The sequence below is a fragment of the Zonotrichia leucophrys genome, chromosome 2, assembly GCF_028769735.1.
Source record: "Zonotrichia leucophrys gambelii isolate GWCS_2022_RI chromosome 2, RI_Zleu_2.0, whole genome shotgun sequence".
Lineage (NCBI taxonomy): Eukaryota > Metazoa > Chordata > Aves > Passeriformes > Passerellidae > Zonotrichia > Zonotrichia leucophrys.
Window position 1 is genome coordinate 106,470,256 of NC_088171.1, and position 15,460 is coordinate 106,485,715.

Genomic DNA, 15,460 nt, shown 5'->3' on the forward strand with positions numbered 1-15,460 from the left:
TTGTCTTGCCTAGTAAAATGGCCACAGAATTAGATCTCTAAATCCCCATTCATGCACAACAAAAGCCTTTAAGAAATGTGAGATGCTCCTTAAGGTTTGGGATACAAATCAAAACCCTTCACAGCCCTTCTGCCACTCCAGTGCAGTTCACTAATGAATGACCAGAGCAGAAACAGGAGGCAAATACAGTAACTTGCAGGATGACCAGGAAGTAAGAAATAACAGAGAGGATGTGATTCTTATCTTCACCACCATCCAGGTGAGCAAGGAGAAAAGAGGCTGCTGCCCAGGCTTTATTGGTGCTTCCAGACAGGGCTTTCCTTATGGGACTTTGCTTACTTTACACTAAAGAAGGCAAGTGGAACTTCCTTTGACAAGGAAGCAAGAGGAAGTAAATGCAATCATACTGAGAGAGAACTGATCTGGGAGCATGAGGCTTCTAAACACATGCCTTCCCAAGATTATTTGTGTCCAAGATAAGGCCCCCAACCTTGCTTACGAGGACAGAGACCTCCTGTTCTTTTCTGCTCTATCTCTCTACTGGGATTTTCAAGGGATCGCTGCAATCAGAATCTGGTAAAAAAAGTCCCTTTTGATTCTGCTTAGGGCTAAGGAGGTGACAGGGGCAAGCTGGCTCTGGAGCTACATTAAGATACATTGACAGAATGCAGAAGGGAACTAGTGCAGAATCTGAGCTTGCAGACTGCACAACAGCAGCAAAATATTGTTATTTTTAAAAAAAAAAATGCCACCAATTTATTTTACTTTATTAGGGAAGACTATATAACTTCAGCATAAAGCATTCAAGTTTCATGAACGGAGATTTGACATTCTGTAAACATTTGGTAAATTACTGTGATGCAAATGAATCCTAAAATGGGGTAATCTAACCCTTCCCATAATCTCTTTCCAACTTTCTATTTATTTTTTCAAATCCTGCAAAGAATCAAAACCTTCTCATTGAAACAGTCCTCATCAGTTTCCTGGAAGGATTTCCCACAGATCCCACAAACCCATTCCTCCTTTTGCAAAGTTACAGCTACTGATTTCTTCAGCTTCTTCCCTACCTGTACAATTCAGACCACTGAGGATCTGTTCAGTAAAACACGAAGTGCTCTGTAGAGATGCTGAGTTCTTCAGACTGTCACAGAGATGCTTTTTGATGCTTAGTAGGATTGGACCACTGCATTAGTTTCGCTAACAATGGATCTATTATTTAAAGTCCTCCTCCCTCCTTCTCCCTCAACCCAGGAACAGCATTAAACACCATGTATGAAGGGAATGGTCTTTGTTTACAAAGCAGAGGTAATAAAGAACTGACTTCTACTGGTTTGTTTCTTACCAATCTAGATAGTGCCCTGGAGCCAGCATAAATAATGCCCACAAAAAGTACTGATGCAGGAAGCCATGACAGGATTTCAGACCTGTGAAAGCAATTAAAATCCCATTATTTCACCACATTCTGTTTACAAACAGAAAGCAACCGTTGCTTGCAATGAATGTAATAATACATATATATGTCCATTAATTTCAAACATGTGTACGTTAAAGTCAGTATCTGATTGCTCAGTATTCTTCCCATTTACTAAGGAGTCCAAATTAGAAATGATTCATTTTGTCTAATCCAAGAGAGGAACTAACTACAGATATATTTTCTTTGTTTTACTCTTTCCCTGGCTCCTCTACCTCCAAAATCACGCTGTTTTTTGGGGTTTTTTCCTCTCTTAGAAATGACTGCTATTGGTATTAAAGGAAAGACATTTCAACTAATTTCCTTGATGTTCCGTGAAAGGAACGAAACCCGACAAATGAAGGCATAAAATGGCACACTTGCACAGACAGCACACATTTTCACTACCTACAAATACACTGGGCCACCCACACATTCATCTCTCAGCCAGATTTACAAAGAGATTCTTCCTAAAGATCAGGTTGTCTCTGTGGAAGTCTATCTCTTGAGATTTCCTAATCATATTCCTTTGACTAAGCCAAACTCCTAGAGGCAGTTTGACAACTAATGGAGGAATGAAGTCATCAGATTGATCTGAATAATTTTTTTTAACCATGGTTACTGCAGTAGGGTCAGGTTTCAGTTCTGAGAGGGGCTTCAGAACTTGCATTTCTCTTATTTTTGATCTTGTTACTTAAGGGAAAAAAAGGGGACAGGTAGGTGGTAAATTTCAAAGAGAATAATGTAAGATTTTTGGCAAGGGAAGAAAGCAGTAGCTGTGAGGTAAAGGCCTGAATCAAGGGCTTCCCAGGACTGAAGACATGGCTGCCCCATTCACTCTTCCCAACCTTGGAATTAAAGTGGAGAAAATGTTAATGGGCAGGGCTAGTTCTCAAAACAAAACCAAAGTGCTTGTTCTCACAACAAAACCAAACTCCTTAGTTTGCATTACACTTCCAATTAACATGCAAGACTTAAATGTAATTGTAGATACTGGTACACCAGCACATTTCATGGAACACAAGAAAACAGACCACTAAACAATGAAATCAGAACAGTATGAATAAAGATAAAACATGCACAAAGATTCATGTAATCACAGACAAGGGAAAAACCATAAATACCACATTTCCTCTGTTATTATACATATAATTTTCCAAGACAACAAAAACCCAGGGTCAGAAAAATAATGTTTAAAACCTTTAACTGGCATAAATATTTGCCCTGGGTTTTCTTGACTGGTCTCCATAAATTTTTATAAAAACACTGTTCCTTTTGAGGTTATTGACTTCAACTGGAATCTCATCAAGTCCAAGATCTAATACTGTCCTACCTCATTACCAACGAATTCACATCAGACACCAACAAAAATACCCCTGCACTATTGGAACAGCAACAAATTGAAGAAAGGGGGAGGGCAGAAAAGAAAGTGGCTCTGGGAAGATAAAAGGAACACACAATAAAAACCAAATTTTCATTTAGAACATAAAAATACCACTCTTTCATGTTCCCCACCACTAAATTGTAGGAATCCCAAATATGTCTTCATCTCCAATGCAATTCTGTGAAGTGCAATGGAAAAGGACTTCAGATGCTTTTTCCATGATGTAAGTAAGGGTAGAATTTATGCTGCCAAGTGGGAATTTCAGGACTGAAAAAGAATGCACGGATGTTTGATGTAACGTGTCAGCATCAACAATCTGTCTTATATGTAAACCAATTAGCAGCTTCTCCTGTTGGCAATACACTGATGTACATGAAAAGTAGGAAGAGAAATTATGAGTTTGTGGTTGTTGTAGGGCTAAATCCAAATCCCATGATAGGCAATGGGTAGGTTCCCCCAAACAACACTTACAGAAAGGCTCTGAGCTGCTGCTTAGATATGGGTGAAATGCAGCACTGCAAGAGATGCCAATCAGAACACATCCGACTTATGTGCCTACAAGGATTAGGCAGAAGCTGGGCAGCAGACTGGAAGCATTATGCAGATGCTGCATGTTCCTCTGTGTTCCACAGAGCCCTTGTTTTGGATAAAAAAAAAAAAAAAGCTTTGCAGACAGCCAACATTTGCTGTAAAGAAGCAAAGAGAGAAAGTTCCTTATAGTATGTCCTGGGGGGAAGCAGAGGCAAAGCAGGTTATCCATAAAACCTGAGTGAGATTACTCTAAATAATAAGTTTTTATTTGGTCTTTATAGTGAGGTTAGTATTCTGGACTTTAGACAAAGGGCAATGATCTCTATGTAACAACTTAATTCTGCTGAGACCCTTTGGGATAACATGAACTGGCTCAGAAAGTATATGAGATCAGGCGATGTGACAGAAAAATTGAGACTTTGTGGACATAAACAAACAAATGGATGGCAGTTTACTATTTGAAGCATGATGAGACTGACTGAAGACTGGGTACGATATTCCTAAGTATCCTACACATAGACAAAACCCTCCCCTCTAACCAACAGATAGATTCAGAGACATATTTTGTAAGGGGGGACAGAAATGTCCATATCCCAGTAGTAGCATTAAAATCACCTTTGCACGTTATGCTTGTTTGTTTGTTTATTTATGAGTTTTTTTCTTGATAATGCTTTGGACATTTAGAGGGTTTCCATGTTTGGGTTTTCAGGCTGCTTTTTATTTGGCTTTGATTTTTTTTTTTTAAATACAGGAGATGTTACAAATCCACGTCTGCACAGCAATAACGCATGTGCCTAATCTTTATGAAAAAAGGCAGCTTTAAACTCCTGCTTAAATAGCTGGATGAATTATAGGCAAAACATGTAAATTAATTCTGCTTCTTCCATTCAGTCTATTCTCGAATAGGTATCCTGTATAAATCAAGCTAACGAAGAGGTTTCTCAAGAGGGATTTCAACCCCTTTCCCTACAGTGTGCTGACATCTAGTGGCCTCCAGTCTCCAGGGTCAAAATATGACAAATTTTTCATCCAAGCCTTTCTTAGATAAAAACAACCTCTTCAACATCAGCGAGTGGTTCTTGTCTTCTATTTTCTTTAATGTCGTCCCAGGTTTTGAAAAGAAAAAAGTCTCTTTTCCAAGCTGGGAAAAAAAGATTCAACATCTTCAATTTCATAATTTAAAGCAGAAGTAATCATAAGTGTAGAAAAGCTGAACTATAAAAGGACTTTACTGATGGCTGTATTCTTTTAGATTGTTTTGTGATGACAAAATCTGCATAAACAACATAAATTTGATATTAATATATATATATGTATCAAAGTAACTGCCAGTAAAGCAAGGTTTGGACCCTAATCCTGTCTCTGCCAAAGTCACTGACAGTTTTTATGATATCCTCAGTTTATTGCAGCTATAAAACAGGAAACTGAATTCTGTTTTCATTTACGACCTCACTTATATTTCCATAGTGATATAATCACTTGTATGGACATGAAAACAGAACACAGCCTGGTTTTTCTGACATACTCACAGGATTTCATTCCAAGTGAGGAAATTCAATTTTTCAAGCCAACTGTCTGAATCTCAAACAGAAAATTCATCAGTTGTCACTTGCTAATACAGAATCACTGAGAAAATGTTACATTAGAAGGGGAGTCTGGCAGTCATTTAGTCCAAACTCTCCCAGCTTCAGAGTCAAGTCACATTACTCAGGTCATTGCCCAGGAAGGTTTTTAGTATCTCCTGAGATAAGATCCAATGATTGCTGTGGGCATACATCTTCTAAATGACACCATTTTGCACAATGAAAAAGATCCTGTATTCCATACTGCAGAATGGATCCACCTGAGCAGAGTAAAGCATGACAACTCTTCTGAATTGTGCTGTCACACTCAGTTCAAGCAGATGATCTTTGTCTACAAAGCACTATTTAATTTGGAGTTTTATTGTTAACATCAGTTAGGAAAAGGCAAATGATCCCCATTTATGTGACGCAGCTCTCAGAAAAAGGCAGATCACGTTTGTAGACTTCACAGCCCTGAGGGTTTTGCAGAAGATTGTGTCAATGCTCTTAACTAACATTACCAAGGTTTCTCTTACAATACTAAGAAACAATCCAGGGTAGAGATTGTTTCTTAGGGACAGGTGTTTGGATAAGACATCCTTATTGTTTTCACTATGGGCTTTTTGGTTAAATTAAATCCACTTTATAAAAGTAGTTGGTTTAAATATGTGTCATTGAACACCCATTTAACTAAAATGTGAGTTCTCTTCTACATCTGTGAAGCAGAACACCCACACCCCCACTTATATCAAACTCTATTTTAGCCAGTTAATAACATCCATGAGCAACTTAACTACGTTGTAATCCAGCTACAGAAAAGAAGTGTTTGGCAGATACCAAAAAACCTTCAGTACCTTGAACACAAGTTTATCTCCACCCAGCCCAGCTTCCAGGAGATGTGAAGCAGAAGTCCACCCACCAATGTTTGCCACCTGAAACAGAATGACACTAATGATAATATAATTATAATATAATAATGATAATATGTGAGGCCTAGGGAATATGCACAGAAAAGTTAGAATAAGTAGCAAGTAATGCACACCAATTTCTTTTACGCTTTAAAATAAGTTATCGGCTTTCCTCTTCCTTAAGCTAGTGGTTTTCAGAGAGGTGTTCCATGTTCCTTGGGTGAAAATCCTTGGATATCTACCACAGTTCAGACAGAGATATCGTATTATAATGTTAAATGACATTAACATCCATAACAGATATAGAAGTGGGCTTATTTATGACTCCCATTCATTACAATGCATTTAAGCAATATTTAAAATCGTTCTCACACATGCACAAATAAACAAATATTCACTCTATGCAGCACTAGTGCATAGTGGTAAATATTCAATACTACTATCACAACTCACTTCACCTTTTTTTGGATGAAGAGCACATGAGAGTTTAAAAGCCAGGTTTCCCTGACATTTGCTGCATGTTTGACTATGCTCTATCCAAGCCAGTGGTGAAATCCCATCTGCTTCATCGTGAAAAATTTCCTCTTCTCTCAGGTTTTAAGGACAGAAGTTTGTGACAGTTTCAGATGCTCAGGACTATGTAGTTTAGTCTTACATTATACAGAGAACAAACCCAAGGACAATGAACAGTACCAGCATGAACTGAGAATTACATTCTTTTCCTCCTTCCTCATCTGTCACAGGTCTAAATGAAAGTGCATCTGAGCCACTAAAAAAATTCCAAGGAAAGGTCACTTTTAAAAGCCAGAACTTAAGGAAAAGTATTAATATTATGCTAATATTAAGATATCAAATGCATTTCCAAACAATAGAAAAAGGTAATAACTGTGGTAATACATATGCCATAAGGAGGTTGCTTGCCATTGAAATACACTTTTCTGTTGATTTATGTCTATTTTACACAAATTACTCAAAAGCCTCTCCCCAAATGATAAAAGCCTTGCGCAAGAGAGAATCTCTGTGTGTGTGCCAAAACTGAAGAAAGCATTATCTACTTGAGCTGAATAGATTCAAAGTAAGTGGAGATTCCCAAGGCAACTATTTCTAGAGTTGATTGTAGTCCTGGGACTGCAAGTCAGGCAAAAATGTAAGCTATGCCAAGCAGCAGAAGAGGAAGTAAAGATACCCAGTGTCTGCACATTTTAACACAATCTCAAAAATGGGGGAAGTCTTGTCTCTAAGAGGCCAGATTTTCACTAAATGTGAAAATCTGCAGCGCTGATGGTATATATGGACATTTGTCAAAACATTAAATTTCTAATTACAGTCATTGAGATATGATAGTGACTTGTGATGCAGACTTACAACCAAAGCTAAGCAGGAAAAGAAGGCTAAGCATGCTTTTCTCTAGAACAGCAAAAGAATGCACCATGAATACACATTTTCCACATTTTCCTCTCTTCCAAAGAAGAGAGGTTGGTTGTACTGTAATTGCTACTTTTCTATGCTGAAGCTTAGGATTTTAAGGAAAATGAGAAATTATGGACTCTACGTATCTCAATTACATCACTTCCACGATGTTTAAAAATTAACCAAGATACATTAATGAATGCTTTATTAAGGCTTCATGAAGCATGATCTCTAGACAGCAAAAGCCAGTAAGAACAAGAAGTAGTAAAGTTAGCTTCAGCATGGAACAGCAGGATGTTAAAGTCATTTTTCAAACCACAGTTCTTGAAACCATACTTACCCTTGAAAAAGGGTAGGGTAGGTAAATTGCAGGACAGACAGGACATACTGGAAAACAAATAGCAAATTAATGGACATCAAACACAGTTCATAATATTAACAAACAATCACAAACAACAAAACAAAAACAAGAAGTTCTCATTTGGCTTTATTTTGGTAGAAAAGACAAAAGAATGTTTAGTAATTTCACTTGTGGTGTATTTCCTCCCCCTTCCCTCACAGAGCTGCACTATGATCTCTGAAATGCTTGACAGGCCTCAATCTCAATGAACAGCACCTGGGCTAAGTTCCACCTGAGCTCATCAGGAACACTGTTGGCTCTCAGGAACTTAATGCTGTCCAGTGAGCTCCTGCTTTTTAACACACAGCCTTGGAGATTAATTTTTCTTGCCTGTATAAGAACCCAGGTAGAACAACATTTTTATTATTGAACTTTCAAAGAATGTTACCAACCCGCATTGAGGCCAGGAAGGAAAATCACTTCATCTAAACCCAACTCTCTTGTGACCCTATAAACAGCAGTCCTGAGACCCTTTAAGCTCTCCTGGATCACAGCAGGATGCAATCAGCATCCTCCCTCTGAGTGGGACACCTCTCAGAGCCAGCTGGTTTGCTACGCTTGGAAGATCTCTGAAGGATGATGATGGATCCTGGGCTGATACCAACCACTACTCAAGACTCAACCTTTTGCTCATGAAGAAGATGCAAGGACATACAAAATGAGTACTTCACTGAATTTGAGGGGAATTTTTCCTGGGTATATCTTGTACATGTCCCTCTAGGTCTGAGTGAGTGTGAATGTGGATATGCTGTAGCAAATTCATTATGAATATTGCTCTCTTTGATTCTTAAGTACATCAGGTTTGTAAGTAAGATAGTGAGTCACTGTCATGCCTATATTAAATTCTATATTAATATTTTGTTAAATTGTTGAAATCAGGGCTTTTGATTAAAAGCTGCTACGTTTAAGTGCTGCTATAACCTTTAGACTAAACCATTGATCAAATCTGGAGTTAAGTGGGTCCACCATAAATGCTGTGACTCAGTGTCTTATTCCCTTTCCTGTTCTTACTTCCATACAGATAATTTTTGGTTTATTGATTTTTAGATTGATTGATTTTAGTTTGATTTTTCTCTGTCTGCTTTAACCATCTAATAATGATGGCATAGATGTAATGATGTAGTAATGCAATAATGATGTGACATTGTTATAATGTAGTATTGATGGCAGTAGAATGAACCTCACCAACAAACTTTATTGTCATTTCACTTTAATATTAAGTCTGCTTTTGCCCATCCATTTGCTGGTGATTCTCTGAGTGACCTAAATCACTCATTCATGCCACTTCTCATGCCAGAACTGCTGGATGCTGCCTCAGTCACTGTGGAAAGTAACAGACACTAAAGGACATGAGGCATGGAGTGGACACACTGAAAAATGGAGAAGGCTGTCATCTGAACTGCACTTTCACTTTCTGAACACAGTCCATACATCATACTGAATGGAAAAGGATTAACAGGAACAAAAAGCCATGAGCACCAGTCAATTAAAATCATATCATACCATACAGGCAATCTTTGGCAGAACCAAGAGCAATAATCTAAGCATAATTGTCTCCTTATGGCTAAGGTATCTTACAGACTTAACATTCTGCTTACACATTGTGTAAAATATTAAGCAGCCCATAAAGCCCATCAGAGATGTAATACATGGGGGTAAAAGGCAAAATCTGTGTCATTGCTTTAGCCTGCTTTGTCTGGGCCTGCATGTATGAATGCTAGTGTCTCTTCACACTAAATATGTATATATGCAAATGTGAGGCACAAATACATGCCTTCCAGGTCTAACACCTTCCCACGATGAAGTAGATAAATACCACTTCTGCAAAGGAGAAGAATGATTGAATCTTCCTCAGAGGAAATGAAAGGTACCTGCTGTTCCTTCCAGGAGCCAGCAGAAGCTGTCAAGGGCAAAAAGAGAAGCTGAAAGCTTTCAGCAGAGAGAAAACTCTGCTGAGCACCTTGCAAGGTCCAGTTTTCAGGTTTGTGAGGTGTCACTAAGAAGGTGGCATCAGTATACAGAGACAAGGCATGTTGACTCACAACAAGTCCTCTTACACAGCTGTCAGAAATGCCACATGCATTTTAAATCAGGATGATCTACCTACACATCTCTACCCCTGCCTGCATTTGCACACCACCTTCAACAAGTGAAATGTCTATATTCTTTCTATTTTAAACTTTATTACGCTAAAGCCTACATGCAGGTCTGCAAATGGAGGCCCTATGTCAATGTCCCTTATGACCTCCCCTCAATCACAGTTAAGCCAAATAAATACCTTTCCCAATCCATGATGCAACCTGGCAGCTCTTTTAGCCCCTTTCTATTTAACTAATCACTGCTCCCAGCAGTCTGTCAAATCAAGTGCATTATCTCTCCCTACCAGTTTGCTTCATGTCTGGACTTCAGTCTACTTCTGAGCATCCTTAATGGCAAATATATCTTGGAACCACTGGCCAATTCCCAGAAAATATTTCATTTTCACCTCTTAAATGCTGCTTTTCTCTAAACCTCCCTCAGAATATTCATACCCTGATTGTTTCACCAATATTTTTTTCTTTCAGAAATCTGCACTAGAAATACAGACACGCTCTCTGACAAACAGGATAGCATGGAGTAGTTACTCTAACTCCTCCTCCCAGAGTGAAAAAACTACTTTCAAACTATGCTTAAATTATACAATTTTATTCACAATGTGGCCATCTTCAGCTTACTTCTTACACTTAGACACTTCAGCAACACTAATATGAAATTGTTACACAATGGAAAACAAAGTTCTTGTCCTTAATTTGTGTGTTAATTAAGCAAAGGAACAAAGTTGCCATGGAAGTTAATATTTGTTTCACTTCTAAAATAATACTTTGAATATTTCACATTTTCCCCTTGGATAGTTGATAGCATTGTTCCAGTTAACAGATCTGCTTTTGGGAAAGAGCACAATTGCCATACACTTCATAATGAAATATATACAGCATCAGCAATACTTTCAGTGCAGCATAACTTCTGGCTCTATAACACTTCATTCATTGCAACGATATGATGTCAACCTCCTTGCTCTCCTAAACAAGACAATACCGGAACTCATTTCTCGTGGATGGGTAAAGCTGTCACACACTGAGCAGCTTTAACTGTTCAGTGTGTGACAGCACCCTATCCGCAGTTTGGGGAGCACACAGGGATGGGCGGCTGGCCGGGGTGCCACGGACTTTTTCACTTCTGGGGCAGTCCCGTCCGGGAAGAGCTGCTCCTCCGGCTCTCCCTGAGCAGGGCAGGGAAAGCACAGGGCACAGTCTCTCCTCTTTCTCCTCCTCCCGCCCCTGGATCCTGCACTTCCCTGGCCCCCGCTCCCACAGCCCGGCAGCCGGCGCCCCCCCCGCCCCACCTCCCTGCGCCCCGCCCGGCCCGTCCGAGTGCGGGGCGGCCCCGCGCCCGCGCTCACCTTGTTGGTGAAGCTGGAGGCCAGGTAGAAGAGGCAGAAGGCGAGCCCGCCCGCCGGCCTCTTCAAATACATCGGTCAGCGCGGGCGCGGCGGGCGGCGGCCATCGGCCGGGCCGGGGACACGTCGCCTCAGCGGGCGCCGCCTCTGCGGTGCCGCTGCTGCCGCCCGGCGGCCGTGCCGGGCCCAGGGCGGCCGGAGCGGCCGCGGCGCCGCAGCCCGGGCACAGCCGAGGCCCAGGCGGCGCCGCCGAACGGTGACCGGCCGGGGAGGGAGGACATTGTCCCCTCTCCTCTGCCTTGTGAGACCCCAGCTGGAGTGCTGCGCCCAGCTCCGAGGCGCTCGGCACGGGAAGGACCTGTTAAATAAAGCAAGTCCACAGGAGGGAGGCAAAGATCATCACAGGACTGGAGCACCGCTCCTGCGGAGACAGGCTGAGAGTCTGGGATGTTCAAGCTGGAGAATGAAGCACTCTGGAGAAACCTTATACCAGCCTCTTAGTACCTAAACGGGAGCTGCAAAGGGACTTTTTACATGGGCATGTAGCGGTAGGGGGAATAACTTTAAACTGAAAGAGGGCGGATTTAGACTAGATGTAAGGAAGACATTTTTTATGGTGAGGGTGGTGAGATGCTGGAACAGGTGGTGGACACACCATCCCTAGAAGTGCTCAAAGCCTGGCTGGACGGGGCTCAGAGCAACCTGATCTAGTTGAAGACGTTTAGCAGGATGCCCTGCCCTGGAATGTGGTCAAGCAACTTGGACAATGTGTTATTTACAAGGCTATTAGTCCAGTGGTGGATTGAGAGAGGGCATCAAGCTGGTTTTGGTGTTGAATTCTGACAACACCAGTCTGACCCATCAACCCCAAATTAGCATCCTGACAGTGAGGCAAAAATTTGGCAAACAAGCTGCTAAGCTGACCTGGAGATATATGAGTGGCAGTCAGTCACTGTACACTACAAAAGTCCAGTCCATTTCCATATGGTTAGGTTCTTCTACCATATCCTTTCTTGCAGTGTGTATGAAGATTCCTCCTTTGGATGGGGACACCCCTCAGAGTTAGTCCTTAAGGCCGAGTGAAAGAGATTTTGTCCATGGTCATTGGCATGGGTGAATAACATCAGTGTCTGCTTTAATAACTATTTCTTTCTGCTAGTTTTATTTAGAATTGCTTTAATATAGTTGCTTTGATAGACTGCACTGTACCATCCTATAATAGTAGTCGTATCTTCTATAGTGTGTAGTAAGTAATTCTGAGTAAGATCTCCTTGTCTAATAATTTATCATAATATTCATTTTTATATAAGTAGATCTGGTTTATCATCATTTATCCTACAGGACAAAGTTGTACAAAACTTGAATCACACCTCTATAATTTCTTAAACTTAAACCACTGACAGTCTGAGGCTAAGATTAGATTCAGCTGCACCTTGGCTCCTCTCTGAGCAGGAATTTATAAAGCAAGGGGGTCCTTTCTGCACCTCATGGCTCAATGTGAGGGCTTCCCTAATAAACTCTGTCTGAAACTCACACTCATGACAAGAAGCCACTGCTTATTGCAGGAAGCTGGACTAGATGGCTAACTTTAAAGGCCCTTCCAACCAACTATTCTATGTTTTTATGATTCACTGGTGATGTGTGAACTATAAATATCCCAGACAGGGGAAAAGAAACGCCCTGTCAGGTCATGGTTACTGGGTGATCTTTTATTATGGCCTAGGTAAGCCTTGTTTTTCCCAGTCCTGGTATTAGCAAGGCCCTATCTTTGCAGCTCTTACCTTGACTTTGTTCAGGTAACACAAAGTACAGGGCCCTCTCTGTACACATACACCCTCTTTTTAGAGAACACAGCAAAGCAGCATAAATAAGGAACTTTATTTATGAGCATGGCTTAAACTAGGGAGAGAGGGAGGGAGGCACTAAGTGGTCAATTCCACTAAATGAGCCTGTCTAACCTGCTATGTTTAGCCTTTAAAGACAAGGTCAACAGAGTGCAACAGCTAAACAGCTGACCTACACCAAGATAAATTCAAGTATTTTGGTGCATCAGACGTGATCCTATCTGGTTTGTAAGGTAGTGGTCCAACACAGACATCAACTTCCAGTGCTGAAATGTTTGGTCCATCCAGGCTCACAGAGATCATTGATGAGCCACTGTAATGGATGTGTTAGAGATGGCAAGGTGAGTGATACAGCATTTCCACTTTGCACAGCACCTGTTTATGTACAAATGTCAAAAGTGTATTTGGCAAACAAAGGCACACTTTGCATTGTGCCACAAGTTCAGCCTGTAAAGCTTTAAAAAAGAGTAAGTAAAAGATATAGATATATAAGTATAGATATCTACAAAGACAAATGTAAGCATGCAGTAAGAGTACCTTTGACTTTTTATTACAGTGGGGTATCACTTTCATACAAAATATTACATATTACATATCTCTGAGCTTTTTGCAGTATTTCTTAATACAAGTGGGAGACTGGGGCAAAGATGGTATATTTTCTTACAGCCAAATACAGAAGCAGGTCTGAATTCTTGTATGCCACTTAGAGTGAGGGATTAAGAATGAAGATGTAAATTTCTGCTAATGTTGTTTATCAGGACTGACTTGAATTACATACAAAGTAATCACTATGCAGCTTTGGAATTATTTTGATAATATGAAGGGATGTTTCTGCTCTATCTAGATTTTTAACTTTTTATTGGGAGGTATGAACATGTTGCAAATTATTTTGTTTACACATCATTTCACAAAACATTTCTTTTTAATACAATTCAGTTCAAAGATTGATCCATTCATATGAGAGGTCATGGGATCAAGGCCTAATCAGGAAATAGTTAAGAGACTAAAATAAAGGACTTCTTTTTGAAAACTTAAAAAACTTAAAAACTTAATAACAAGACACTGGAATATTTAGTTACTGCTCATGTCTTTCTGAATCAAAACCTACCAAAACCCATTTTTCTTAATCAGTGCTTGTACAGCTGTGCAAGAATAATGATTTTTCCCAGGGCAGCAGGACATTGCTTTGATATTCTACTCATATAAAGCTGTTAATTTTAGACAAAGAAGATAGAGGGGAGCATGACAGTAATGTTCACACCCCAAAAGCCAGTTGCAAAGGAAAAGAAATAATCTCCTTTCACCGGGGCTAAGTGCAGAGAGGGTAAGAAACATGCTGGTACTGCATCACCAGACAAAGCCACTCTTGCCAGCATTTATTTGGCAGTGCTGTGGTAGCCAATGAACCTGATGATCTTAAAGGTCTTTTACAACCTAAATGATTCTATGATCCTAAAATGCCTTCGTGGCACAAGCCTGTGTCACGCCTGCAGTTTGTGTGTTACAGCCTGGGTCCCTACCCTCTTCCACATGGTTTGTCTTTTAGCTAGGAACTTTCTGGGGTAATGAACTCTGGAACAGTGTCTTAGGAGATTGTAATGCATTACGTCATTGCAGATTGCTAAGGACAAATAAGAGGAACTTTGGCCGACGAAGCTGATTCTTGCATGGCTGAGAATTGATATGAATGGCCTTTACTGGGCCTGCCTGGCAGTACAGGCTTTGCTAGATGTAAAACAGGGAACTTACTCCGAGCAGGCTGGGGGATGCCACAGAACCCCTTACAATTTCTGTCCTTGCAGCCACCCAGCTTTCCAGGCTGGTTTTCAGATTATCAGCAGTGACTGTGACAGTGCATTTGTCTGACTGCAGACAGATACCTTCAACAGATGGTGATGAGCCAGCAAGAGGATTTCTAGGCATTACTTCCTTCCTTTAAGGAAACTTGCCCAAATAGACTTAATGTGTCATAGCAAAACACTATCCCATTGCTGCTGTCCTGGAAATAGGGCACTTTAGTCACAATACTATTTTCCAGAAAAATATTACATATAAAATCGAGATGTAAAAGGCAGCAAGTCACATACAAAGTATTTCAACTTATATCTACAGTGGCTTACAGGAGTGGGATAAAATTAGTTAGTTTGTTTACAGTTTGGTTAATTTGTTGTAATTTTTTTGTGTTCCTTCAGTTACTTCCTGTAATAATTACAAATGCCAAATATTTCATTTCACAGAATCAGTTAGGTTGGACAAGACCTCTGAGACTAAGTCCAATCTATGACCAAACACCAAGTAGACTACACCATGGCACTGAGTGCCACATCCAGTCTTTCCTTAAACACCTCCATAAATGATGATTCCATCACCCCTCTGGGCAGTTCACTCCAATCTAATCACCCTTTCTGTGAAGAAACTCTTCCTAATGCCCAATCTAAACCTCCCCTGGCGCAGCTTGAGGCTGTGTTCTCTGGTCCTGTTGCTTGTTGCCCGGGAGAAGAGGCCGACCCCCGGCGGGCTCCAGCCTCATTTCAG

The 15,460-nt window shown here is 40.5% G+C and overlaps 1 protein-coding gene across 2 annotated transcripts in view; it reads right to left on the reverse strand.

Annotated features, from left to right (window-relative positions):
• Positions 1 to 11,235, reverse strand: part of TMEM241 (transmembrane protein 241) — a 54,831-nt gene extending 43,596 nt beyond the window's left edge. Inside the window, exons 1-4 of one of the 2 annotated variants that reach the window (XM_064703487.1) lie at positions 11,085 to 11,235; positions 7,586 to 7,632; positions 5,782 to 5,859; positions 1,343 to 1,424 (exon numbers count right to left, since the gene is read on the reverse strand). In XM_064703487.1, coding sequence (XP_064559557.1) covers positions 1,343 to 1,424; positions 5,782 to 5,859; positions 7,586 to 7,632; positions 11,085 to 11,156 — 279 coding nt within the window. In that variant the 5' untranslated portion in view covers positions 11,157 to 11,235. The remainder of the gene's footprint in view (positions 1 to 1,342; positions 1,425 to 5,781; positions 5,860 to 7,585; positions 7,633 to 11,084) is intronic. The other variant, XM_064703488.1, reaches the window with a different exon arrangement.
• Positions 11,236 to 15,460: the final 4,225 nt, after the last annotated feature.